Here is a 27,482-nt window from a genome sequence, read left to right as displayed (position 1 = left end):
TAGATGTACAGTATTTATGACAGCATTTATGACAGTATTTATGACAGTGCTAACTGCTTATCACAGGTCCCAAAGGTCACTTACCCACTAAGGTGGGCAAGTGAAGAAGTGAAAATAGAGTGTGCTGTACTTTAACATGAGACTGAAAAGCAAAGTTAATGACTGCATGTGGTATTAGTCATAATGAATGTCATTAAAATCACATTCATCTGTTACCAGCAACTGCTGGTGACTCCAGTGCAACAAAACGTAAATAGATATGTCAATTCCTAATGCAAAAGTTACTGTATTACACTGCTTCATTCATTTACAGCTCCTGTTCATCTGTATTATTTTTTAAATGCAATATCTCAGTGAACTGGGAAATCTGGAGATCAGTTTGGAATTAGAAAAGGTATTCTCAGTTTGTTTGGATAAACAGTCCTTGAAATGGTTTAAGTACTATCTTTCTATTAGAACCTGAGTTTAAAGTCAAGTCCACTCACCAGTAATATACCAAAGGTGTTCCACAGGGATCTATTTTTGGACCTCTTTTATGTATGTTTTTCCAAGTTTACACAATTTTTAATGTAATGTAAACAGTCTGTGTGTGATTCAATTCGGCAATCACACACACGCACATAAAAGGACCCAGCCTACAGTTCATATTCAGACCCTTCATGATCATAAAATTGAAACTGTTGATTGTTATAAATCGTTAGCTTCATAGCATAAGTGCCTAAGTCATTTTTTTGTGTTTTGTGTTTCAGACGGACAGGATGATGCAGCAGTGGTAGGGGAGTAAAGTTAGGCAAAAATCTCAATTTGACCAAAAAATGACTTAGGCACTTATGCTATGAAGCTAACGAAATACTTTAGACTCTGGCTGGATGATAGACTCCTTTTAAAAACAATATGGAATGCCTTTCAAGAACATTAAAGACAAAGATCAGATTTTTACATCTAAATCTTACTTCTCATTCACACGTTGTTGCATCTAATTCACAATTTTGTCTACATTGATTATGGTGATATATTTTATATGCATGCTTCTACATCCACTTTGAAGTAGATTTAGTGTATCACAGTGCATCATGATTGATCACAGATGATTCTTTTTTTACTCGCCCATGCATCTTGTTTGACAGAGGGATTGTGCTGCTCAGCAATAGAGCGCAACATTTTATGATATTTATTTACAGTTCTGTACTGCATAGGTTGACTGCCTACCTGAATGTACACACTTTAACACTGACTGTACCTCTTCCTCACAGTGAACTTGGAAAAACCAGGTTTAAATACTTTGGTTCCTATAACAAGCCACAAAAAAATAACTACTCTTGCATGTGTTTTTTTTTTTTCTTAATTTGTGATCCTCTTTAATATGTTGTTTTATATTATATTTATAATTATTTTTTTACACAGGTCTCAGTCTTATTGAGACTACCTTCGTACATCATATTGATAATAATTCCAGTACTGTTCTGAACTGCTGCAAAATCCTACCTGTTACTAATTTCAGAGTTCATTAAAATCTTTTTAAGTGTGTTGTGCCTCTCAGTGTTTTGCACAAACAACTGTGACATTTTCTTTGATTAGACCCTGATGTGCCTTCTAAACCCCATTTCAAATTTTACAGGATTTCCTTTACATAACAGTCTGGTTGTGGTTTCATGCAACAGAAGGTGAATGATGGATTTATTCACTTTATAACTCTTGCATAATAGCTCCTCGTCGTGGCTACCTGCTGCAATAACTAAAGTTGTGATACATTTTAAAACATGAACATGAGCAAAACAAATGAACAAACTGAAGGCACAGATGTTTATTATTGACTGCATTTTACTTACTTTTTACTTCATATTACTGAGCATATTTATGTCAGTGGGTTGGTGTGTTGTGAAAGATTCATTATAATTAAAAGTTATTGCTTTTATTTTTCTTTTAACTACCTTCAATAATTACCATCTTTTGACAATAATGATTGGCTTTAAGATCACCTTTGGTTTTAAAATTGTTTACTTTGGATCTACAGACCTACCAAGGCCTGGCTGTGTGGCAAGCAGAGGTTGGACCCAAACACAGGACCCCAGAGGTGCTGAGAACTACAAACTAAAAGTAAAAGAGGCAAAACATGAAGCACACAGCATGGGGGAGGACATCAAGACTGACGACATGATGAAGAACATAAAGGAGAATGAGTTCTGTCTTTCTAATATGAGAAAACGGAAATTAGTATGGTATTTGTAAATGTGCAACAGAAGAAGAATAAACCTTTATTGTCATTATGTGTGTGCAGATGTGCAGGAAAAATATGTGCAGAAAATCACAAATAGAATTTAGATGAACTTCACAGCTCTGGGGAAGAAGCTGTCTCTCAGTCTGGAGGTGCATGTTTGTGTGGTCCTATACCGCTTTCCAGAAGGAAGCAGTATAAACAGTTCATTGCTGGGGTGGGTCTTGTCTGTAGCGATACATCTGGCCTTCTGGTTTTGTCCAGCATATACCGAGTCCAGATACGTGACTGTACTTCTGTTCCCACCACGCAGGCCATGTTCTTCTTGTGATGTGCAGCTTCCTTTCCACACTGTCATAATATGACAGAGGATGCTTTCTATTGTGGTGCTGTAGAAGTTCACAAGCAGCCAAGAAGAGAGTCCGCTCCGTTTTGACTTTCTGAGGAAGAAGAGCCTTTGTTGGGTTCATGCAATCACAGTGACCTCCATGGTCATACTGTTGTTGTACTTGTAGTGTTTTCAAATTCTATGTGGACGGTACCAGAAAATTAGGGAGTCGGATAAGCTAATTCAAGCTTTTATATGCTTAATGACAGCGGCAGAGACTCAGGACAAGCTGCTGTACATGGATGACGTCAGCCACACTCTGCACACTGTCATCAATGCACAGAGAAGCCTGATCAACGATGGGCTGCTCTTCCCCAGGAGTAGAACCAGCAGGCCTAAAAACACAAACTGCACAACTCAGCACTTGGGGTGAGGGGGAGGAGGAGGGGAGGGGTGTTGACCCAGTGAAATGACCAAACAAAACAAACACACTGCCAGTGTATTACACTTTACACTTTAATTCCTGGATTTGGTTTTGTTATTATCTTTCTAAATTCTGCTGCTGATTTTTTATTCTTAATCTCCTATTAATTATTTGGTAGTACTTTATCTTACAGCTCAGTAATAAAGGGGTAATAGTAGGATTACAAGTGGGAGACAAGAGCATAATAATGTTGTTATTACCACTTAAGTTGTCGCTATACAACTACCAAAGTAAAAACCACTTAAGATCAAAGTAACATCATGGTAGCAACATTGGTTACAGTTGAATAATATTACAAAAAGTCTTATGAAGCTGGAGATAAAGGGCCCCAAAACTGGTGGTAATAATGCGGAAATACAGCTCAGTAATAAAGTGCTAATAGTAGGGTAACAAGAAAATAATAATGAGGTAATTTCTAAGTTATTACCACTTATTTACCTCTGGTAGCTCTGTGAGGAAAAAGAGCTGCAAAATGCAAAACTGTTTGTTTCTATTTAATAACATATTAATAACCTATTAAAGCAAAGTGTTTGATTATTACCTGGAAACACCTGTGGTAGTTTCTTTGTAATAAGCCTAAATAGAAATAGCCTGACATGCCTCATATATCGATGCTTGCATAAAACAAAGTTTTATAACAATATATGTGGAATCAAACCCATATTCTAGGTACTGCTGTAGGACTGCAAGGTAAGTAATTACTACTAACTTTTTTAATTAGTTAAGTTGTATTTAAATTTCTCTTGTAGTTATTAACTTACGCCGAAGCGGCGGTACTTGCAGAAAATAGCGTGTATTGGAGATGTGGACCCATATGAAATACGGCCGTGGAGTAGAAACCCTGTAGACCTACCGCTATTGACGTAGCCTGACATATTTTCGTACCTTGTCTGTGGAGTCAGCGTGTAAAAGTCATTATTCAAACAAAGTCAGCTTGAGTACTGCGAGTGAAATGCGTTTGATTTCCCTCTGAACATTCAGATTAGTGCAGCATAAATTCATTCATTCACGCAAATTACAGTGAGAACATGTGGAGGCTCTGTTAGAGGGATAACACAGTGCATTGATGTGACATTGTCCTGAAGGATTTAGTTATTCTTTATGGTTAAAGAAATTGCAATGATTTACTCATATTTATTATAAATAATTCTAATTATACATCGTGCTTCCATGTTTGTATCCTGTGTCACTAAAAATACATTTTTATTTTAGTTTTAGACATTGATTAATGACCTGCAGAATCTCCTTATCATATTAAGTGATTAATAATTGTCACTTTATGCTTTCTCCAGCTTGATAGTGATTACATCCTTGCATTACATACTTTAGGTTCATTTTCTGCAGGCAGGTTTCTGACAGAGAACAGGCAGATTTAGAATATAACATGCAGCGTTCTATAGATGGACACATAAAGAAATGAAAAATTACATGTATTGGCTAACTTTCTAAACACTTTGTTACATTTATGATAAAGTAGATAAAACACATTTGTGTCGGCCTTGTCTCATTAGTTCTTGTCTCTAGATTAACTTTGTCTGTGTGTGTTTCAGGTACTGCACTCTCAAAGATTGAATGAACCAGCATTGCAGGACGGTTGAAGCTGCCCACTGCACCTGCATGGCCGGAGTCGCGGAGACCTGCACCCATGTCGCTGCTCTTCTGTTTCAAGTAGAAGCAACAGTCCGGATCCGTGGCACAAGGACTGTTACAGATGAACCTGCATACTGGGTTTTCCTGGGTAATATGACCAAGATACAGCCAGAGGTTGGCCATAAGATAGACTTCTCTTCAGCTGCACAAAAAAAGGCTCCTGCTCAAAACATAAACAGACCACCCATATTGAAAGGTAAAAGGAGCCGTCCTCAAAAAAGAAAAATACCACCTGCTATGTGGAGGAGTTGTCACTGCTATTGGATACTTTGCTGGAACACAGTAAAGCTGTGGGTTGTGGGAATGACCCATAATGTTTTATTAGGGGTCTAGATTTATGCCTGAGTGCACTGCCATGTAAATAATTTGCATTTACTGAATATGTACTGACTGAGTACCACTGTTCAAAAGTTGAATAAAGAAACAAACTAATTTTTGCCTCTTTTTTTATTAAAACCACCTTATAGAACATCACATCAGTTACAATGTAGAATCCATGTCATTTATAGTTTACAAATGACAAAATGTTTACACAAAATCATGAGTGTTTACATGATATCACCCACTACTAACATTACTTTATTTACTGTATCTTTTGAAAAAATAACAGCACAAGACTTAAGAATATTTAACAGGAGCAGGTTTCATTTTTCCCTGGTTTTATTATCACACTGTTCACCAAACGCAGCAAACCTTCACCATCTTATCCAGAAGGGTCACCTCTTCACCCTCACATGGAAGAAGTAATCTGATTGGCATGGTGGTATGTTTGAAGCAGGTCCTTGTGTAGCGCTGGAACCCAGTCACGATGTGTTTCATCCATTTCATAGATGTGAAATGGATGAAACAAACAATAATGCCAAATATTGGCTTGGGTCCTGGCTGTTGTGTCGCCGGAGCTGTGGGCGGGTGGGTGCAGGGGGGCTCAGCCCCAGTGCAGGGGACCTCTGGTGCATCGGCCCAACTAGGGGGCTCTCTAACTGGTGGGGAGGCTGTTATATCTTTGCAGGTGGTCTCCTCTCTACAGGAGCTCACTCTGCAGGTGGGGGAGAGATATAGGAGAGGTAGAGAATGAACTCAACCTGGGTGTCTATTGTCTTGTGTAGTTTGGGAGATGATTGGATGATGGGGTGGGTGCAGTTTTCTCTGGGGTGGAGTCGTGGCTGCCCCGGACTCTGTGGGGCTGGGCGGTGCTGCTGCTGCGGGCCCCGGTCCGGATGGGCCTGGGCCCCCTTCCCTGGTGGGTTGCGGAGTATGGGGGTGCCTACTGGGGTCAGCGGGGGAGCTGGCCCCAGGGAGGGGCCGCTTGCTCAATCTATTGACCTGGTTTTCCTGGGATCCAAGCCTGAAGGGTGGTTCTTCCCACCGTGACACCTGAGGCATAATCACACACACCTGGTGCTGATCAGCCTCATCTTGGGAGCTACTCAACCGAGTGGCTGTTGTGCTCCAGTCAACGCTGGATCGTTGTGATAACATTCTTCAGTTTCGCAGTTAACTGTATGTTTGAGAGTTTACCGCCAGTATGGAAGTTACTCTGTGGTTTCCAGGAGAGTTGCGGAAACGAGAAGATGAAGCGAGCACATTGTATATAGCCACCAAGAGAGTGGAAACACGGACCACGGACACTAGGAGAAGATACCACACGGGAATCGGGAATAGACACTCACCAGGAGCACACACAGTGATTTATCTGTATCTTGTTATCACTTCACTGTAAACACTGTAAAATGTTTACAGAGTCCACAGTGTTTACTGTAAACACTGTGTTCTATATCGAGAGTCCTGTGTTGGGGTCCTGACTACACACCTGACAGTTTTACTTACAGTATTTTCAAGAATGGGTCACTGGGTCAAACCAGCAACTTTAAAGGCCGGCTTTTAGGCCAATGACCTCTGACTAAAATAATTATAGAGAAACACCTGTTTTTCAGGCATTTCTCGTTTGTGTGTAATCCACACATCCAGGAACAAACATACACCATTTCTTTGCTCACACCTGTGAAGATGCCTACATCTGGTCTCCAGGATGACCCACCTCATCTCAACAGGATGTAGGCATTAACACACAGAAGGGGCCTGTCTCAATATGCGTACTTGTATGTACTTGCATTCTCGTGTACTCGTGATACGTAATCAGTCGGAGACCAAGTACTGTTTCAATTCAAGCTGAGAACGCGAAAAATTCCCAGATGTGTACTCGCTCCGCCGGTTTTATCAAGCATGCATCGGTGGTGACTTGTGTGTACTTGGTACAGCTAAATATCACAGACTGCATTTTGTCCAAAACCCAAACGTGGCAATGGCGGAGGAGCGCCGTTAAAAACCTTTAAATATTACTCTTTCTGGGTCACAAAATAAACTTTTATGTTATTTTTACCACCCGAGAATGTAGCTGTGTAAGCTTCAAATATTTGCTCGATTTATCAAGATATCATATATTTCCAAATGTGCTCTGACATTTTCAGAGACGTCTGTTACCCACCAGCTCCATAGCAGACCGCGAGGTTCAGGATCACTAGAGCTGACGAGAACAGCGGACTCCCAGCACATCGTTTTCAACCCCCTGTGGTCTTTCACTACTCAGGTTAAACATGATATATAAGTCACTTAGATCACTTCTAAATGTTAATGTTTGGTTTATTTCAGTGTATTTCATAACATATTAATCACAGTTAAATTAAGAGCGGATGGCAGTAAAAGTTCTGGACCTGTGACATCATCAAGTACGCTGGTGTTCCAATTGTACAAATCGCGTACTTGAGAATTGAGTAAGGGCCTAGGTGTCTTTTCTGCATGCTCCTCAGCAGCTCTCGTTAACAAGCAGTCGGTTTCTGATTCCACCCGTTCTCCATTTATAATGAGAGTGGAGTTTCATGGTTCGTGGGAGTGCCTGGGAGGTTTTCCACCTGTGGCAACTGGCCCTCCCCTTTTTAGGTAGGACCTCCAGCACCTCACCTGCACTTCATAAACCTGTGCAACCTGCTTCCCCTCGCCTGTTCGCTAAGAGAGCAAGGTTAGGGAAACCTGGTCGGTGCAGCCGTTTTGTGAAGGGCAGTTGGTGGAGAGGCGGAGGGGCTGAGCAGAGCTGGTGTCAAAGCTGTGATGGACCAGTCCTGTCTGTCTGCAGTCTTTGTCACTGGCAGCGCACGCGTCTAGGAGGCACCTTAACCAGTGATGCTGGTCAGTGGTGAGACCTGCATTGCTGTGTTGCCATATGTCATGGACAGCTTGGGTTATTTCAGTCGAAGGAGGGTTATCAGACCCGGATGTTGGGGCTGACGTGAGCAGTGGTGGCAGCTGCCTGGTGACTGGCTTGTCTGTCCTTTTTCTTCCTCTAGCCACACTTGAGAGACAAATTCTCTGTGCCTAGGGTTATGACTGGCTTCAATGTGTCAACACAGGCCCTCCAGCAGGTCTGTGTTTACCAGAGATTGCAAGGCTGGTCATCAATACAGCTGTGCAGATAGAGCCCTTTGACGTGACAGAGTTGGCTAACTAGGGTGCATTGTTCTTGGAGGGGGGCAGGCAGCTGGAGTGGTGGCCACCTGACGCGACAACTCCACTGTTGTTTCCCTGTGGCTGAGTGGCTCTGGTCTTCACGGTTGGTGTTGGGCCAGGCTCATCACACTGATAGTGACGGTTTACTGGTCGATGAGGAAGTCTTTAGAATGATGGAGGTCGAGGCTGGCAGACTTCAGCTATTTTCTCCTCATCCTCACAGTTTGCTGCCCTAATGTAAGGGTTGTGGGTGAGGGCTCTCTGCTGGTTAGTTTGAGGCAAGACACTTCACCTGTTAACTATTGGTGGTGGTCAGAGGGCCCGGTGGCGCCTGTGTCAGGCAGCCTCGCCTCTGTCAGTGCGCCCCAGGGTGGCTGTGGCTACAATGTAGCTTGCCATCACCAGTGTGTGAATGTGTGTGTGAATGGGTGGATGACTGGTTGTGTAAAGCGCTTTGGGGTCCTTAGGGACTAGAAAAGCGCTATACAAATACAAGCCACAGGCCAGCCCAGTTTGTGAGGAGTCACCAACTAAGCAGATACAGTACCCTGACACTTACTCTCATCAGGTCTCTTTAACAAGAACAATTTTAAGTGCGTTATTCTGCTCCTTGTTTGTGAAACACTGCTCTACTTTGAAGACCGCTGAAGTCAAATGAAGTCAAAAACTGCAAAGGTTTAAGAGATTTAAGAGGCCACTGGATTTATAGCTAAATAACAAATGTTTAAACACAGTTTTAGACTTTTATTAACAAATGAATCAACCTACAACACTGATCATTATTTAGCTTAAATGCTGCACATGGCATTGTTGACCAGCACAGGACATGATGGATGATGGATATATTGTTTAGATTTACATTCTAATTTTAATCACTTCAAGGTAACAGTATTAAAAATTGCTTATCACTGTACAAAAAAGTGAAGACAAAAAATCTGAAGAGGAAGAAGGTACTTACATTTAACAACAATCATGACATAATTCACTGGATTATTGTTTACAGTGTTTTATTTGATAAATTTGATTTTTTGATAAACATATACAAAAACATTCAAATATGAGGCTTATTATGCATCCTATACTATAACTGGAAAATTGTTTTTTATTACAAAAATCACTTTTATTTTTTAAATACAGGATAAAATGACACTTTAAATAATCTTGTTGGACTCTCAAGTGTTCATGTTGCAGCAGTGGTCAAGCAAATGATACATGATGGACAAGGATTTAATAACTGACTAAATCATGACAAACTTACAATTTTAGTTATAAGACATCTTACACATACTATGTCTGATGAGCCTAGGAGTTCAAGTATTGTTCAATTTTTAAGGGCCTGCAATCAAATACTGTTTACAGGGGCCTACACTGCACATCATCTTATTGGCAGTTACAGTTTTCACTACATTCGATACTGCCCCATGTTCACTATTCTTGGACCTTTTTTTTTTCATCTTAAGGAAGAAAACAGAAACACAAATCATCCCTACTACTGCAACAATCATGTGGTGTAAAGTCCAGTCTCAGCATCATTGGTGGAGGGATCCAGACCAAGGAATTTCACGCTGTTAATGTTGACTGGTGGTGCAGCTGTTGGCGCAGAGAGACAGTAAAAACAATACTGTCATATTGTTTGTGAACATTTGCAGATAGTAACTGTAAATCCAACCTTTATTTTAACTGTTGCATGGCTTAGGAAATAGAGGGTTCATGAGAGAGTACTAACTAACCTGCTGAAAAGATATTTATTTGAACATTTAATTTAAAGGTCTATCATTCAAAGTAGGAATCTGAGCAAATCTTTTATCACTTTACCTTCAGACTATGGGTTCAGGCACTCATGTCCTGATTCAGGGTCGGGGAATCCATTGCACTTAACCATTTTGGTGTAGAAGTTAACAGAGCTCTTAGGCACTCGAGGAAGATTAGGGTCTGTGCGATTAACGTAGAACAGACCAAATCTCTCTGAGAAGCCAGCAGTCCACTCTAGGTTGTCCATAAGTGACCATGCTGTGTAACCACGCACATCCACACCATCAAGCAAGTAAGCTGTGAAAAGAAAATAAGTACCTTCATATTCTTAAAATTCTTCTTTCTTTTAGAGAATGAGCAGAACAATTTTTAAGCATCCATATTACACACAAAACATTATTTTCCTCTCCAGGACACTTGTGGCTTTAGATTTCATATAAGGGGAAGCTTTGATACCTTTCAACACCTCGTTGATGTATTGATCATAGTAGTAAATCCTGTGAACATCATTTAGATCAACAGTCCCCCGCTCTGAAACTCCATTCTCAGTGATTACAATTGGTGGATTTCCATATTCATTCTTAATGAAGTTCAGCAATCTGCGGATACCAAATGGTGCGATCTTCAGCCAGGAGGAGCCTGTATCCAGCCAGGTACGATCAGAAACTCCCATGGCACCCCTGCAGGGGACAAAGTTAAAAGAAGTACAGAATAAAAAAAATGAAGCTGTTCAGAAGAAGTAGTCCCAGCAGACATTTATTTTTCAAATGTTAACTTCTTACTTATCTGCCTCAATGCTTTGAGCATCTCCGTGGTCCACAGGGAATGCCAGCACAGATGTGTAATGGTTTAGTCCAAAGAAGTCATGAGTGCCCTTAATTCTCTTAATCTCCTCTGGAGTGAACTCAGGCAACCTGGAGAAATTGAAGTAAAACCAGACTTACTTACTAATTTTAGTAGACTTAAAGTTAAATTATTCTACTATAAAGTTGTTTAGAAAATCGAATACAAAATTTTAAATATTTAATAACAGCGTTTTGATGGATGCTCAATCATCCAGATAAGGAAATCCCAAAAAGTTGATTCTGTTCATATGGAAGTAGCGTTTTCAGTAGGAGAAATGTTTTGTGAACAGAATTAGCTTTTTGTGATTTAATAATAGCCTTTGTAATACCGAGACTGTGGTAGACCAGCAGCTAGACTTCGGTCACGTATTCTTTTCTTCATAATTTCACTGTAGTCACCATTAAATATGGGATGGGCAAACCAACCAAGGTAGAACTGCACAGAGAGAAACATAATAGTCATTTGAAACTAACTGCTGTCAATTTTTCTTTTGTCACATCTGAGAAGAAATGGCATACCTCCACCACACGTCTTGCAGCGTCATAGTCCTCCTGCCTATAAGGATTTCTGGGTTCAGACCAGTCAGAGTTGACAGTGATGGAGATTATGCCGTTCTGTTTGGCCCTGTACTTGTCATTGTAGAGATGCCAGGCCTCGGCATGAGCTTTAATCAGGTTGTGACCAACAATGTAGGGCAGAGTGTCTGGTCCTGAACTGATTCCTGGTGAGAAAAAAAACAGAGCATATAGGCAGCAAATGTGTCATGTTTGTTTGCTTTTTTTCACTACGGTTTAGAAATTTGAAGAACTGCTATAAAGATTACAGCTTGTTTCAAAACAGTCAGAAATTTACCTTGACAACAATTTAACATTTTTTCTTTAACACTATATTACTCTGTAGCACTTATAGAACTTGGTTAATACCAGTGTAGTATTAGATGCAAAGCATTACTTAAACCAGGGGTGTCGAACTCCAGGCCTCAAGAGCCCGTGTCCTGCAGGTTTTCGATGTATCCTTGATCTAACCCAGGTGATTTAAATGGCTAAATGACTTCCTCAACATGTCTTGAAGTTCTCCAGAGGCCTGGTAACGAACTAATCATTTGTTTCCGGTGTGTTCCAGAGTGATATCTAAAACCTGCAGGACACCGGCCCTTGAGACCTGGCGTCAGAGATTCCTAACTTAAACCATACCTGGGGCAAAGCTTCCAAAGCCATATCCATGGTTGGCTGTCATGATTGGTTCATTAAAGGTGATCCAAATTTTCACCTTGTCACCAAGACGGTCAAACATGAGGTCAGCATAGTCCCTGAAAAGCTTAATAAAGTTCTCATTCAAAAAGCCTCCATAATCCTCTATAGCTTGTGGCAGGTCCCAGTGGTACAGAGTAACCTGAAGAGGAGAGGAAAGGAAAGGAAAGGAAAATGACTGTCTTACTAAATCTAATACATTTACATGTATCTTTTCTGGCACACAGGGAAATTAAAACAATTATTCATACCTGTGGCTGGATATTTGCAGCATGCAGTGCGTCCAAAAGTCTTTGGTAGTACTTGATTCCAGCCTCGTTAATGTTATTAATGGTGCCATCAGGAAGGACTCTTGACCAGGATAAGGAGAAACGATAATGGCTGACTTTCAGCTGCTTTAATATCGCAACATCCTCTTCTATTTTATTGTAACTGTCACAGGCTATGTCCCCATTGTCATCATTTAATATTTTGGAAGGACTGTGAGCGAACTTGTCCCAGATGCTTAGACCTTTTCCATCTGCCCTCCATCCTCCTTCAATCTGGACACAGTAAATGCAAAACAAAAATTTAAAAAGATGAAAACAAGGCAAGCAAGACAGTATTGAGTAAAAGTAAAATTGCAGTAAAAGTATAAGTTACTTGGTATGATGCTGAAGCAGAACTCCACATGAAATCCTCTCGGAAGTGACCATAAAGCATCTTCTCATCATCTGGCAAGGGGAAACCATTATCCTTTATGATGTTGTAATAGTAATGAGCTGAGTACTTTGGTGTTCTTGGACGATCTGGGTTTGTGAAGTCCACGTGGTGCAGCCCAAATAGAAATTTGTACCCGTGCAGCCACTCAAAAGAATCCATAAAAGCTGTTGCTGTGTATCCTCGCAACCGCACACCATCAAGGTTATTGGCTGTAATGTAACCACAAATGCAAACACATACATACAAAATAAATGAACAACCAGTCATGGCAGTGGTGGAAAATGTTAAATATCTTCTGAAATATTTTTATATCACTGCACCTTTGAGAGCCTCATCGATATAGGCCTTGTAAAACATTACTCTTTCAAAGTCATCCCATTCTACTGCTGCTCCATTCTCAGTAATATAAATCTCTGGATCACCATACTCCTCCTTGATCCAGTTGAGGAGTCTCCTCAAGCCCCAGGCCACAGCTTTTTGGTTAGGAATGGCTGTAGTTGGTGAACTGGGTTCCTCTGATTCTCTCATGTCTCGGTCCCATTCATAGGAGTGAGGCTGAAGTGCAGCTGTAAAATAGCTCACTACCCTTGTAGTGTAATGATTTACACAGAATACGTCAGCAGTTCCCTTGATGAAGTTCTTTTCTTCTTCAGTAAAGGAAGGAAGTCTTGACTGTGGAAGACCTTGGATTTCACTTTTGTTCCCAACTTGCCACTTCAGTGCATCAGGATAGTCACCATTCTTAAAAATAGGATGTGCAAACCATCCCAGTTGGAACTGCATCGCCCGGTCAGCAGTCACCACTTCACGGACTACGTTGACATCAGCAGGTTCAAACCAATCAGCGTTGAGGGCTATGGAGATTAGACCACCCTGAAACTGACGATACTTGTCATCATATGTATGGTAGGCCTTGGCATGGGCTTTAATGAGGTTGTGTGCAACTATGTATGGTCTATATCCTGGGTCCACAACATTTGGTGGCATATTTCCAAGTCCATATCCAGACCATGCAATTGTCTGAGGCTGGTTAATGGTTATCCAGAATTTCACTCTGTCACCAAAAGTAGCAAAGCAGAAGTCGCAATAGTCATTAAAAATGTCTATCATCTCTGCACTTTCCCAGCCATTGACCTTTTGCAAAGCTCTCTAGGAAAGGATCCCCTAGGCGTATGTGTTTTAACCACGGTGTTTTAGTGTTTTACCATGGTATAAGGCTTCAGTCATATTGTACGCAATTACTAAGACCATTCAATGAGAGTCTCGTTGTAGTAGTCACACCTTTCTGGTATTGAGGGGACTTATTACGTGTCGCCATCAGGAAAGAGAGTGCAGGGGTCTGGACCCAGACAAGAGAGAATCTGTTATGACTCTCACCCCTCAGAGCCCGCAGGCATTTTGTAGATGATGGTTACTTCATGAATGAGCGAGAGTCTTCGTTCCCATTAGCTATTGTGTGGACTTGTTAGACGCACACGTAACTTTGTCTTAGCTGTTAACTGTAAGCACTTGCTTTGCATTATCAGGAATAGTGTTAGTTGTCTGAGTGAATCTATCCCATATACTAGGACCTTTGCCATCAGCATTCCAGCCACCTTCAATTTGGTAGGCTGAAGAAGAAATTCCCCAACTGAAGCCCTCAGGAAAAGTGCCATAATGGTACATTTTTCTATCAAAGTTTGACTGTGAAGAGAATTTCTCCCAAACTACCTTTGCCTGAGATGGAACTTCTGAGGGTGGTAAAGCAGCTAAACGTCGAGTTAATGGCCTTTCTGCAGCTTTAAACTTCTTACTTTTTTGTGAACTGAAACCGTTTTGCTCGATAATCTCAGCATACAAATATGCAGATTGCTTTGGGGTCCTTGGCCTGGATCCCACTTCAAAGTTGACATAGTGAAGACCAAATCTTTGACTGTAGCCTTGGTTTGCCTCAAATCCATCCATGAGTGACTGCACTGTGAATCGCTGCACTTCCACTCCATCTGTGAGTGTTGCTACAAAATGAACAAACAAAAACAAAATTATATTTGAATTATTTTAACTCTCTCTCTAAAAAAATGAGCCTTTAAAATGAGGAAATCTCCAACACTAACCTTTCAGGGCCTCATTGATGTAACTTCTCATGTAGTCCATTCTGCTGGTGTCAGTGAGACTGTCTACACTGTAATCTGTTGGCATCCCATTTCCTGTTATGTATACAGGCAATTTTTAGCACTCAGGTATTCTGTTGAAATGTAGTTCAGGAGCCTTCTAAGTCCCCAAGGAACAGGATAGATCCAGTCAGAAGCTGTGGAACTCCATGTGGGGTCCACAGTTGCATGGAAGTCACCCACACCGTCAGGACCAGGGGTGCACCCACCATCACTGTTGCTGACCAGCCGAGAAGTATAGTGATTTAAACCAAAAAAGTCAGCAGTACCAAGTATCCTCTGGCTCTCTGTGGGAGTGAAAACTGGGAGCTTTGCTGGTACAGAGTCAGAGCATGCGGTTTTCTTCTGTTCCACCTGATCTTTGAGTATTGCAGGATAATCTCCATCTACAAATATGGGATGTGCAAACCAGCCCAGCATAAACTGCAGGTAACGGTCTGCAGCTGCTACGTCTTCAGGTTTGGCAGGGTCACTGGGCTCAGCCCAGTCAGAGTTCAAGGCAATGCCCACTTTTCCTCCTTGTGTTTTCCTGTAATTGTCATTATAGACATGCCAGGCCTCGGCATGGGACTTGAGAATATTGTGAGTGACCTGATAATGCAAAATCAAATGTTAAGTACATTAGTGCAATAATTACACTTGTAATAAAGTGATTAATTGTAGTATTCTAATAACATCACTGTCACCTGATAGGAAGATTCCACATAGTCCTTTACTCCTGGGGCATGCACACCAGTACCATACCCGGCATGGCTCACTACCCAGGGACTATTGAATGTGTTCCAGATCTTGACTCTGTCTCCAAACCTGGAGAAGCAGAAGTCTGCATAGTCTTTGAAGGCCTCTACAATGGAGGCATTGGTCCATCCACCATAATTCTGGAGTGCTTGAGGCAGATCCCAGTGGTACAGAGTGACAATGGGTTGTATGCCAGATGCAACAAGAGCATTTATCAGCTGGTCATAGTATTGAGCTCCTTTTTCTGATTGGCTCTGTCGGTACCCTGTGGGGAAAATACGGGCCCAAGAGATGGAAAACTGGTAGGTGTTGACCTGAAGACCTCGCAGAAGGTAGACATCATAATCTACCTTACGGTAACTGTCGCAAGCTAGGTCAGCTGTCTGATTTGCAAAGGCCAAGCCCTCATGACCAAACCGGTCCCAAATAGTCTCTCCTTTCCCACCTTCTGACCAGCCACCTTCAGTCTTAAAGGATACGCTGGAGGTGGCCCACTGGAAGCCAGAGGGGAATGATTCCTGAAGGAAAAGATCTCGTTCGGCTGTGGTCTGGGACTTAAATTTATCCCACACAGACTGATAACTGTTTCTTAACCCTGTCATCCTGGTGTGGTGTGAAATGTCATGACTTTTGGAAAGAGAGAGACATGAAAAATATAAGCAAATCTTTAATCAAATAAGAAAAAATAAATAAATAAAAACAGAATTCCAGTACATATAAATCAGAAAATGAACTCTTACTTGACAAGAGCATCTTCCGTGTCCAGTTTGCCTAACATGTCCTCCATGTCACATCCCACAATATTCAGGCCATTGTCCATCAAGCCTGTGTTGTGTTCAAGAAATATGAATTGTTTTATGACTGATGATAAATAACTTATCTTGAAAAATATATTACTCTTAAAATAAAATTTTGTGTAATTAATCAGTTTATTTGTGAATTTCGCAATACTTCGCTTAGTTTATGTAAGGAATTTTATTTAACTAAATCTAGAAATAATCCTCTTTAATCTTAAATAAAAACCCACTTGCTGTTTCTTTGACACACCAGGTCTCTATTAGCTGTTTCAGTAACAATATGTATTCACTGTTACTGAAAAATAGTGAGCACAAGTCGTAAGCAAAGGCTAAGTCTACAGGTGCCTTATATAACATCACTGGCCCATAACAAGAAGATTTCATGACACAATAACACTCCCAAAATCTAGAACTTTATCTTAATGTATTCTGTTTGGGTAACAACACCAGAGGATTTGCCCAGATGTTGTGGCCTTTGGTTTTTCTTTATTCTGCCATCCCGTAATATCTTCAGATCGCTGTTTTACAACGGCATTTCTTGATAGGATGTACACTGTACACATTATTTAGTGATGTTATATTCACAGAAAAATTTAACATTACATGAAGTATACATATTCATTTGGTATGTTCTTGGTAACTAGCTTATTAGGCACCATGAGTACAAATTTCATGTAGAAAAAAAACACAAATCTCTACTAAGACAGCCACTGGAAAGTCGTATTGTTTCTTTTATATATACAGCTGCACATTCATAAAATGAGGTATTGTTCTCATGTCTATTATGGGAAATTAGTTTTAATTAATTATTAATATCTTATATTTGCAAAGTCAAAAAGCTGTCATGACATTTACCATTTAGGAAATCTCCAAGAAGCTGGTAATCACTGGGAGAACAATCATGAGCACTCATCTCGTAAATCAGGATAGGCAAGTTCCTGCTCAAAATCTACAACATAAAATGAAACATATGTAGCTTTGCTGTATCAGCAAAATGTTAAATGCAACATTTTTTTAAAAAAACCCATCTTATTACAATTTCAATACCTGTAAGTTCCTCAGTTCATTTTCAAACTCTGAAGAGATGGCACAGTTGTAGTCAATGTGCACTGACAAGAAATCCATCTGTTTAAAACAAGAGATACACAACATGTTGTCACATCGTTATTCTGAGATGGGACATAATGAGAAGAGACTTAATGTGAAATGTATTACAGTAAACCTTTCCTTTTTTTGCACGACTGAATGTAATGCTCCATTTTTGTAGGAAATTGTTGTTTTTAACATAATTTTTTATATATTTTAAGGTGATTTGTTTTTGTTTTTGTTTTTATTTGAGAAACAAATATTGATATTTTAATATGAGAATCAATTCTAGAACATAAATTACTGGTATCAGAAGAATCGGTATTTCAATATCGATCCGCACCACTACTTGTTACTTTTTACTATGTGCAGCACTTTGGTAAACCTGTGTTGGTTTTAAATGTGCTTATAAATACATTGATTGATTGATTAATTGATTATTGCCGAAATAAGATCAACAACTGAAAATTTTATTAGGATCCTAAATAAAAATCATGCAAGGAGGTGAAATTCTGACTATACCTATATTATTGTATAGATTATGTATCTATAAAAGAAAAGAAAAAACTTACACTTGTTGAAGCTTTAATGTCGGAGAGAGAAGCCACATCTTTAGTTTTCAGTCCAAGTGACAGACGTCTGCCTGTAAATATGCAAGCATGAAAGGCACTTTTACTGTTTGGAACTGCTGAACATGTGCTGAAGGATTTTATTAACTTAGTTTGGTCATACACTGATGGAAATTTATTTTTACAGGTGATTTCTCAAGACACTTACATATAAACGAAACCTTAAGTAAACTCAAGCCTCAGAGAAATAAGAACAAGTATTGACTAGTGATTAATTCTGAAAACATAAATTTAGTCATGTTCTTTTGTCTTTAATCTTCACTTTTTCCTGTTAATTTGACTCACCTTTGTCAGGAAAGCGCTGATGGTACATCTGGTAAATGTTCTTGTTAAGTTGAAGGATGTTCTGCAGAAAACTGGGAGCATGTGCAGGCTGCCCGTCATGCCAAACACCATCCAGTGTCACCCATGAGTGTGCAAGTGGTGCAAACTCTTGGAAGGCAAACTCTGCATACTGCTGAAACATCTGTGCCAGCTCCTGGCTCTCCCAGCCTCCATACCTTGATTGCAGAGACTCTGGAACTGTCCATCCATGAAGGATGACCAGAGGCTGAAGACCTGCTTCCAGCAGCTGTTTCAGCAGGGTCTGGTAACATCTAACCACAGCCTGCTGGGGCTGGCTGGGGTGGCCTGTAGGAAGAAGTTGAGCCCATGACAGCGGTACTTTGAAGTGGGTCACCCCTCTGCTCTGCAGGTACTCAAAGTACTGCTTAGAGCCAGGAGGAACGGGATGACTGCAGTCAAAGGCATCATTTATGCTTCTGTCTGAGCTTCTGACCACCTGCTTTGTCAGAGGCCCTGCAAGAAACATGAAGTCCTGCCTTCCATTCACCTCACTGCTCTGACAACTACAGAGACAAAAAATGTACAGACAAAAGACCCACAACAGCTTCTTCATTGTGGCTCAAAAACAGAACAACTGATATTTTTCAAGTGTAGCCGAGCTATTTAACAGCAATATCTTTCCTTTTTTTTTACATTGTTACACAATTATTGTTATTGGCACCTCATCTAGTTATCACAAGTGTTTTATTGTAGCTTTGAGAGATAGGCAGATAGACTCTGGACTCTAGAGATAGCAACTTCCCCATCTTCTGTTCTTGAGCTCTGATATACTTTTTATTGCTGTAGAATCATATCATAGTCATTAATTTTACTATTCCTATCTTAGGTGCTTAATTTTAGTCTTTTAACTCTTTTATTTACTTTTGACATATGTTGGTTTGTTTTTATGTTTAACATAGTTAACATTTTACTGTCGAAGTGTTGCAAAGGTGTTGAAAACATTATGTTGTTATAATTATTACCACTTTTATTATTGTTATCTGTGAAGCCTTTTTATGTGCAACAAGGTATTAAATCGATTTATTTGATACAAGTTTAGTTTTGACATGTATTCATTTATTTGTATTAATAGTAGGGAAATCCTACCAGTGACTGGACAAAGATGGACTGAAAGACAGCACAGAGGCATTAATCATGGCAGTAGCAAGCCCTAAGCACAAGATCAACAGATGCTGGGGTCTACCACACCAGGCAAGACCCCAGGGGCAGGCTGTGTAAAGATGATGCTGAGACAATCTAGCACATAACAGCAGGGTGCAAGAGTCAGGACATACATGGAAGGCCATAACCAAGTGGCCGACATAGTAAACAGCAACATCTATACCGAGTATGGCCTGGAAGTCTTGATGTCAAATGAGTGGTTGAGAATTACCAACCAAATTAATATCCTTCCAGATATAAACAAACTGGTGATGGCTAACCAACTGGACATAGCAGTAACTACCATATTTTTCGCACTATAAGGCGCACTTAAAATACTTTTATTTTCTCAAAAATTGACAGTGCGCCATATAATCGGTACGCTTTATGTATGAATTCTGGTTGTGCTTACTGACCTCACACCGATTTTATGTGATACACAGCGCTCAAAAAATCTTTTAGTATGACTTTGGTAAGCTACGAAACCGCACCGCTTGATGGATTGTCGGAGCATTACGGTTACAGTAGTCAGGAGCCTCACGCACTTGGAGTAATTTAGGTCCAAAATTCAGTACGCTTCAAGTCCCAAAGTCAAACAAACACTGCGGCATCACTGAGAGTTAGCAAACTGTCTAAATTATTTCATCTTTAATAAAATGATCAGAGTTTCTCCTTTACCAGGTGTAACAATTAAGTTTAAATCCAGGCATCCATGAAAACAGAATTTAGTACATTTAATGGAGTTAAAAGTTAGCAGGAAGTTAGCTCGCTAGTTTCCAACTAAACATGACATACCATGTTCTGACTAGGAGATTTCTGAAAAGATTAAAACGTACAACTCTGCTATCACTTCCAACATAAGTGAAGACAGAAAACTAAACAGCAGTGGCGTTTGTAGGGTTACTGAAGTTGGACTATCTGGTATATAATGTTGTGCTACATGATCGCTAGCGACACAGCTATGTTAGCATAACACTAGCACAGTGAAGCTGGAGTATGAACACCAACTTTTTTCCACTCGATAAAAGTTAACGTGAGGGTTCCCAGTGGTTAGGGTTGAGGGCATGGCAAGATGCTGTAAACAGACCAAACTTTAGTCAGGAGAACAACTGAGATAATACATATATGGTAAATGGTCTGTATTTTTATAGCGCTTTACCACTCCCTAAGGAGCCCAAAGCGCTTTACACATCCAGTCATCCACCCATTCAAACATTCACACAGTGGTGATGGCAAGCTACATTGTAGCCACAGCCACCCTGGGGCGCACTGGCAGAGGCGAGGCTGCCAGACACTGGCGCCACCAGGCCCGGGTGAAGTGTCTTGCCCAAGGACACAACAAACGAGACTGTCCAAGCCAGGGCTTGAACCGGCAACCTTCCGATTACAAGCCGACCTCCCAACTCCTGAGCCACGATCGCCTGTATATGTATACATATATACATAGCACACCATTGTTTTTCTTGTGACATTACCAATAAGTTTGATGTGTCACATGGCCCTCTTCCTATTGAAAAACCAAAAGTTGTATCCAAGATGGCCAACTTCTAAATGGCCACCATGGTCACCACCCATCTTGAGGAGTTGCCCCCTCACATATACTAATGTGCCACAAACAGGACTTTAATATTACCAACCATTCCCATGTTATTACGGTGTATCCATATAAATGGCCCACCCTGTAGAATGGAACCAAAGGCACCCGCAGGTGATGATGTTTCGTCGACATTGTTGTGTTTGTTGTTATGTAAATTTGACAAGCTGAACGCATTCCTCGCTGTACAGGAGACACGGCACGAGATTGATTAACAATGGTCTACAGCCAATCAGGAAGCAGAACACAATGCGCTGAAAAAAAAGCATGCAAAATTGCACAAAAAAAAGCAGAAGGTGAACTGTGATATAGCAAGGGACCACTGTATTTTTATTTCTTCATTTGAACACAGTAACACACTTTAGTTTCCAATAAGTTTATTGATTGGTTTCAGTACATTTGTTCTATTTGTAAGGGCGCACATTTTGTTTACTTATATATTTATACTAGGGGTGGGCGATATAAACGATATACGATAGAAACGATATAAATTTGGCCAACGATAGAGATTTTGACTATACCGCTCTACCGCGATAGCGCATGTTGATGATGTCATCAAGCTGCGCCTGTTTTGGTTGAAAGTATTGCAGCGGCTACAACCACTATCATCTGCAAATTATGCCAGGCGACAGTAATAACAAAGAGATGAAGCACTGTTGAAATATGGGGAAAGCCAACAACTGCGCTTCCTCCATTTACGTAACATTGATTCATTAATGTTGAATTCTCTCGCAGCTGTTCTATTCCCATGTTGTTGCAGTATATTAATAACTAACCTTGTATTGTGGATGAATTATCTGAGTTGTTCTCCTGACTGAAGTTTGGTCCGTGTATAGCATCCTGCTTTGCGATTGCATGTGTCCCCAACCACCAGAAACCCTCACGTTAACTTTTATCGAGTGGAAAAAAGTTGGTGTTCATCCTCCAGCTTCACTGTGCTAGTGTTATGCTAACATAGCTGTGTCGCTAGCGATCACGTAGCACAACATTATACCAGATTTCAGTAACCCTACAAACGCCACTGCTGTTTAGTTTTCTGTCTTCATTTAGGTTGGAAGTGGTAGCGGAGCTGTACGATTTAATTTGTTTCAAAAATCTCTCAGTCAGAACATGTTTAGGTGGAAACTAGCGAGCTAACTTCCTGCTAACTTCTAACTCCGTTAAATTTAAATAAATTCTGTTTTTATGGATGCCTGGATGTTAAACTTAATTGTTACACCTGGTAAAGCAGCAACACTGATCATTTTATTGAAGATGAATGAATTTAGACAGTTTTTAACTCTCAGTGTTCGTTTGACTTTGGGACCTGAAGCGGACAGAGTTTTGGACCCAGATACTCCGCGAGGCTCCTTACTACGGCAGACGTAATGCTCCGACAGTCCATCAAGCAGTGCGGCTTCGTAGCTTACCAAAGTTGTACTAAAGCATTTTTTGACAGATTTCTGCACACCGTGTATTACATAAAATCGGTTCGAAGTCAGTAAACACAACCAGAATTCATATATAAGGTGCACTCTCGATTTTTGAGAAAATTAAAGGATTTTTACGGTGGAAAATATGTTATACAGAAAAAAAAGAATATATCGCGATATATATCGTTACCGCACATGCTTCAAATTATACCGCAATATGGATTTTAGGTCATATCGCCCAGCCCTAATTCATACCAATTCATCTTATTCGTGGTTTGGTTTGTGACTAATCTTTGTTTCTTTCACCTGCTTCTTACCTTCTATGAACCCTATAAACCTGCTATTCCTGGAGTTACCAGACAAAAGCTGGGCTCAAAGCACCTAAAATACATGGAGGGGATGATTGGACTGCACCACCACTTCCTGCCGAAGGAGGAGAAAGTGTATTTTCAAAGATTTTGTATTTGATTAAATACTTGAGTTTAGGGTTTTAGTGGGTTTTGAGTTTCCTCTTTGGTGTTTAGTTTATTAATAAACCAGACTGTACTGCATCATTTATGTGGTTTAAGATTGTGTTTTGTTTAGTTAGCCCTGTTGTGTCATAGTGATCTGATCAGCCATTATATATACCCCTGTGTGTCATTTCCTGCTTAGGTCAGTGATGTTCGTGTGGGCAGTTTTTTGGTTTGTTGAGTTCGCAGTTCTTTGCCTGAGTTCAGTTTTGTTTCTTTGACCTCTTTTATGAGCTCAACATTTATTACTTTTTTAAATATAATTTTTGGGGGTTAAATAAATAAAAACCTTACTTTTCTAATAATTCCTGTGACGACTCCTGCTTTTTCAACTCGGTCCATCACGCCCATATATAATTTACTTTATGCATGTATGTTGTCAATACAAATAATGGCAGTAAGAAACACAGCTTTTAATTGTTATATATAGCATTAATATCACTTTGACCTTCAGAGCAACCTGGTGGTTTTGAGAGGCCAACAGTCAAATGTGAAATTATACTTTAAATCTTTATACACTAGTTTCTACATATTGACTAAACACCAAAGTTATAAAGCTTTTTGACCAGTTTTGACCAATAAAACATTAATTTGACCTTGAAGTCCTTGATGCATGCAAGCCAAATTTTAACTCTACACCGCTACAAAGAAATTATTGCAAATTTTCAGAGCTCTTGTGTTTGCAGACAGAAAGACTCATACAAACACAAATGCTACCAAAAACGTAACCTCCTTGTTGGAGGTTACAAAGATCTGATCAGACTGAAACTGAACATTTACTTTCTCAATGTCAAATATAAGATAATTACATAATGTAACTAATGTAATCTTGCCATGATGTGTCCCAGATCACTTGAACTTTGATCCACACGTATGAAGTTATATCACTTTTTGTTATATAAAAAAGTAATCATCATAAATGCCTAATCTATACGGCTCAAATCAAAAGGCGACACCTGCACCCTAATCAATAAGATTCAGTTTATTGAACAGGGTTGACAAAAGAATGACTGAGAGATTTGAAACGACCTTGAGATTACAAGATTAAAAAAACAATAAAGCAAAACAACATGTCTTAATTATTCCTTATGTGTTTCACTTTTTGATTTGAATGTCCTAAAGTTTAGAATAACTTAGTATCAAACTGTCTTTGTTTGAGCCAAAACTTAGATGTACAAATCATTACATATCTTTCACACACTGAAATCAACAGAAATGTTTAAATATGAATATCTTTAAAAAAAAATTATTTCTTTATATTTCACTATAATGTAATATTAAAAAAAGCATGTAGAATACTTCACATTCACAAGTAATGCATTTTTCAATCAACTTTCAGGTTGAAATGAGCAAACACATGTTGCAAAAATGAAAATATCAGTACATAGTCTACGCAATTCTGGAGTTTCTATATATTCGCTAAAAAAGGTGAGCTTCAGACCTTTTTTTCTACACATTGTTATAATGATTCCAGTTTGAAATGATGAAATAATTTTGTTAAATACGGGCATGTTTTGTCTCCAACTATATTTTAACCTGAATTAACTGACTTTTGCAGGACAGCAGGTCTCAAAATCGTGGGTAGGTAAAGTAGGTGTTGAAAATAAAAAATGTGCACATATTTAACCAAATTATTTTCATAGATATCATTTGATCACCTCCTGGAAATTCCTACATTTGGTACTATGCGTGTTAATGAAAATAACATTTTCTTCACTTTTATGACTAAGAATTTATTTTTAAAACTATTCTGTCTCATTAGCATTATTATGAAATGTAGTTATATACTATTCAGAAATTGTTAGGTATAGGGTTAGGTTGGTCCCTACACAGCACCCTACACCTGTGACAAAGACAGGTAGAGCTATGTATGTTTTATTTATTTAGTTTTTTTCTTCATCATAGACACTAAAACATAGATACTGTTAAATTTGTAAGCGTAGTTATTTATTATCACCATAATTGTATTGGGTGTTACACTAGATTTCCTTTATCTTCTTTTGTTGTCTTATCCACATTTATTTGATTGTTCAGAAATGATCACCCTGCTTTGTGAGATTATATCTTTCATGAACACCTGTCCCAAGGTCATGATAAGGAGTGTAGGTTATTCAAGCAGGAGAAAGAATATTGTAGAAAACTATATTTGTTTGTGTATATCTCAATCTCTCTGAGTGCATTTCAATCTGTGTGGAGATTTGTGTGAGCCTATTGAAAAGTGTGTGTCATCAGATCTCTATGTGTAGTATTAACTATATTTCAGTTCAATTACATTCAAATCACAACAACAGTCACCTCAAGGTGCTTTATATTATAAGGTAGACCCTACAATCATACATACAGAGAAAAACCCAACAAAAAACCCAACAATCATATGACCCCCTACACTGTAAAGAAAAATGTAATATAAAAGTATTTTACTGTGTGCTGTACAGTTTTGTATTGTTCTTCTAGAATATCATTAAATTTACATAAATAGACTGTGATTTTACATTTCAAATGTAAATTATGGTAAAATCACTGTAAATGTAATGAAACATAATTTTCTTGTTTTTTAAATGTATCTGTCTATGCATATTTAGATTGTTAAAATACATTCACAAATGTATCATAATTTCACAAATATTTGTCCGTTATTTGAAAGATTGAACTGTTAAATTCAAATGTAATGCTATGGAAAAATATATAAAATGATTCTTATAAACTTTTTTTACATCGAATAATTATTATTATTACTGTTACTGTATTTAGGGCGATCGTGGCTCAAGCGTTGGCAGTTCGCCTTGTAATCAGAAGGTTGCCGGTTCGAGCCCTGGCTCGGACACTCTCGGTTGTTGTGTTTTTAGGCAAGACACTTCACCTATACTGCCTACTGGTGATGGCCAGAGGGGAATTATAAAGTGGAATTGTAAAGCGCTTTGAGGGTCTCAAAAAGCGCTATATGAATACAATCCATTATTATTTAAACCAACTGTTAACTGTATATTTCTGTACATTTAAGTATTATTATTCATATTGTCGCATTCATTGACCTTGTTTATAGGTAATTTCATTGTTTGATCACATTAAAATGTACCTAATTTAAGGTTTAAAAGCAAAAAGAGATGAATAACAAGTATGATTGAATGCAGAGAGGTTTATTAACACATAGTGAGAAAGGTGACTGAAGTAGAAATACTCAATGCATCATGGGAATCCCCCAGCAGACTACATGTACTGCAGCATAGCTGAGGTTTCAGGGTCACGTGATTCACCCCTAACTATATGCTTTAGCAAAATGGAAAGTTTTTGACCTGTGAGTCATACAACGCTACTCAAGTCAAGTGGCTTTTATTGTCATTTCAACCATATACCGTGGTACGGTACAGAGTGAAATGAGACAATGTTCCTCTGAGACCCTGCTTAAAGTGCAATGTGCAAAAATTGCAACAAAAAACAAAAAACAAGATAAGACAGATGAGTGCTTGGTAGTGATGTGCATGAATGTGGGTGTGGGTGTGTGTGTGTGTGTGTGTGTGTGTCATTCCAGTCACTGAGTGCTCAGGACTCTGACAGCTTGGGGGAAGAAACTGTTCCGCAGTGTGGTAGTGAGGGCCTGGATGCTCCATTACCTCTTTCCAGAAGGCAGCAGGGTGAAGAGTGTGTGTGAGGGGTGTGTGGGGTCCTCCACAATGATGCTGGTGGCTTTGCGGATGGAGCGGGTGCTATAAGTGTCCGTGATGGAGGGAACAGAGGCTCCAATGATCTTCTCAGCTGTTCTCACTATCCGTTGTAGGGTATTGAGATCCAATACGATGCAGTTACCATAGCAGAGTGATGCAGCTGCTCAGGACACTCTCGATAGTGCTACTGCAATAGAGTGTGAGAACAAAGAGCTGCAAATGAGCATGAAAGTTTCCCTTTAATTTATTTGAAAAGCAGTGGTCTGACAGCAAAGTGCATCTGTGTCAGTGCAACATGATCTGTACTAAACATTAATGCAACTGAGAAGAAGAAAATATATTTCCAATGGCAAAATACTTTCAGAAAGAAATGATGATAGTTGATCGACAGGGCATGTGTTTGTGAAAGCCATAGCATAAAAAATTGCATAATTTTTTATAATCATAAAACCATTCAATTCAATACATTTCAATTTTGTTTGTATAGTGTATAGCAAAGTATAAGAGATTCCTGCATGGTATTTTCATAGCTAAAAAATACATTAAAATTTAATTTGAAAATACACACACACACACACACTCACACGTAGTCTACTGGACAAATTCTTCTAGTCCCAAAGTTTATAACAGCCAGTAGCGGTTTTTGATACGGGCGACACAGGCGGTTGCCCGGGGCGGCATCGTGGTGG

The 27,482-nt window shown here is 39.5% G+C and overlaps 2 protein-coding genes across 2 annotated transcripts in view; both read right to left on the bottom strand.

The window, feature by feature from the left end:
- Positions 1 to 27,482, bottom strand: part of LOC102310101 (lactase-phlorizin hydrolase) — a 63,380-nt gene that overhangs the window by 18,472 nt on the left and 17,426 nt on the right. The gene's annotated exons all lie outside the window — the stretch shown is intronic.
- On the bottom strand, positions 8,914 to 19,053 carry LOC102305144 (lactase-phlorizin hydrolase). Its single transcript, XM_042212675.1, is given in 19 exon segments — positions 8,914 to 9,768; positions 9,994 to 10,227; positions 10,387 to 10,610; positions 10,713 to 10,844; positions 11,105 to 11,211; positions 11,295 to 11,497; positions 11,970 to 12,168; positions 12,278 to 12,568; positions 12,669 to 12,937; positions 13,049 to 13,877; positions 14,238 to 14,722; positions 14,822 to 14,936; positions 14,939 to 15,469; positions 15,565 to 16,243; positions 16,357 to 16,441; positions 17,269 to 17,362; positions 17,461 to 17,538; positions 18,072 to 18,142; positions 18,414 to 19,053. Coding segments are annotated over 18 exon segments (5,232 nt in total). The 5' UTR covers positions 19,027 to 19,053; the 3' UTR covers positions 8,914 to 9,768; positions 9,994 to 10,000.

The sequence above is a fragment of the Haplochromis burtoni genome, unplaced genomic scaffold (assembly GCF_018398535.1).
Source record: "Haplochromis burtoni strain Fernald_Lab_line unplaced genomic scaffold, NCSU_Asbu1 Contig_386, whole genome shotgun sequence".
NCBI lineage: Eukaryota > Metazoa > Chordata > Actinopteri > Cichliformes > Cichlidae > Haplochromis > Haplochromis burtoni.
Note: the sequence above shows the minus strand (reverse complement) of the source record. Positions and strands in the feature narration are given on the sequence as shown.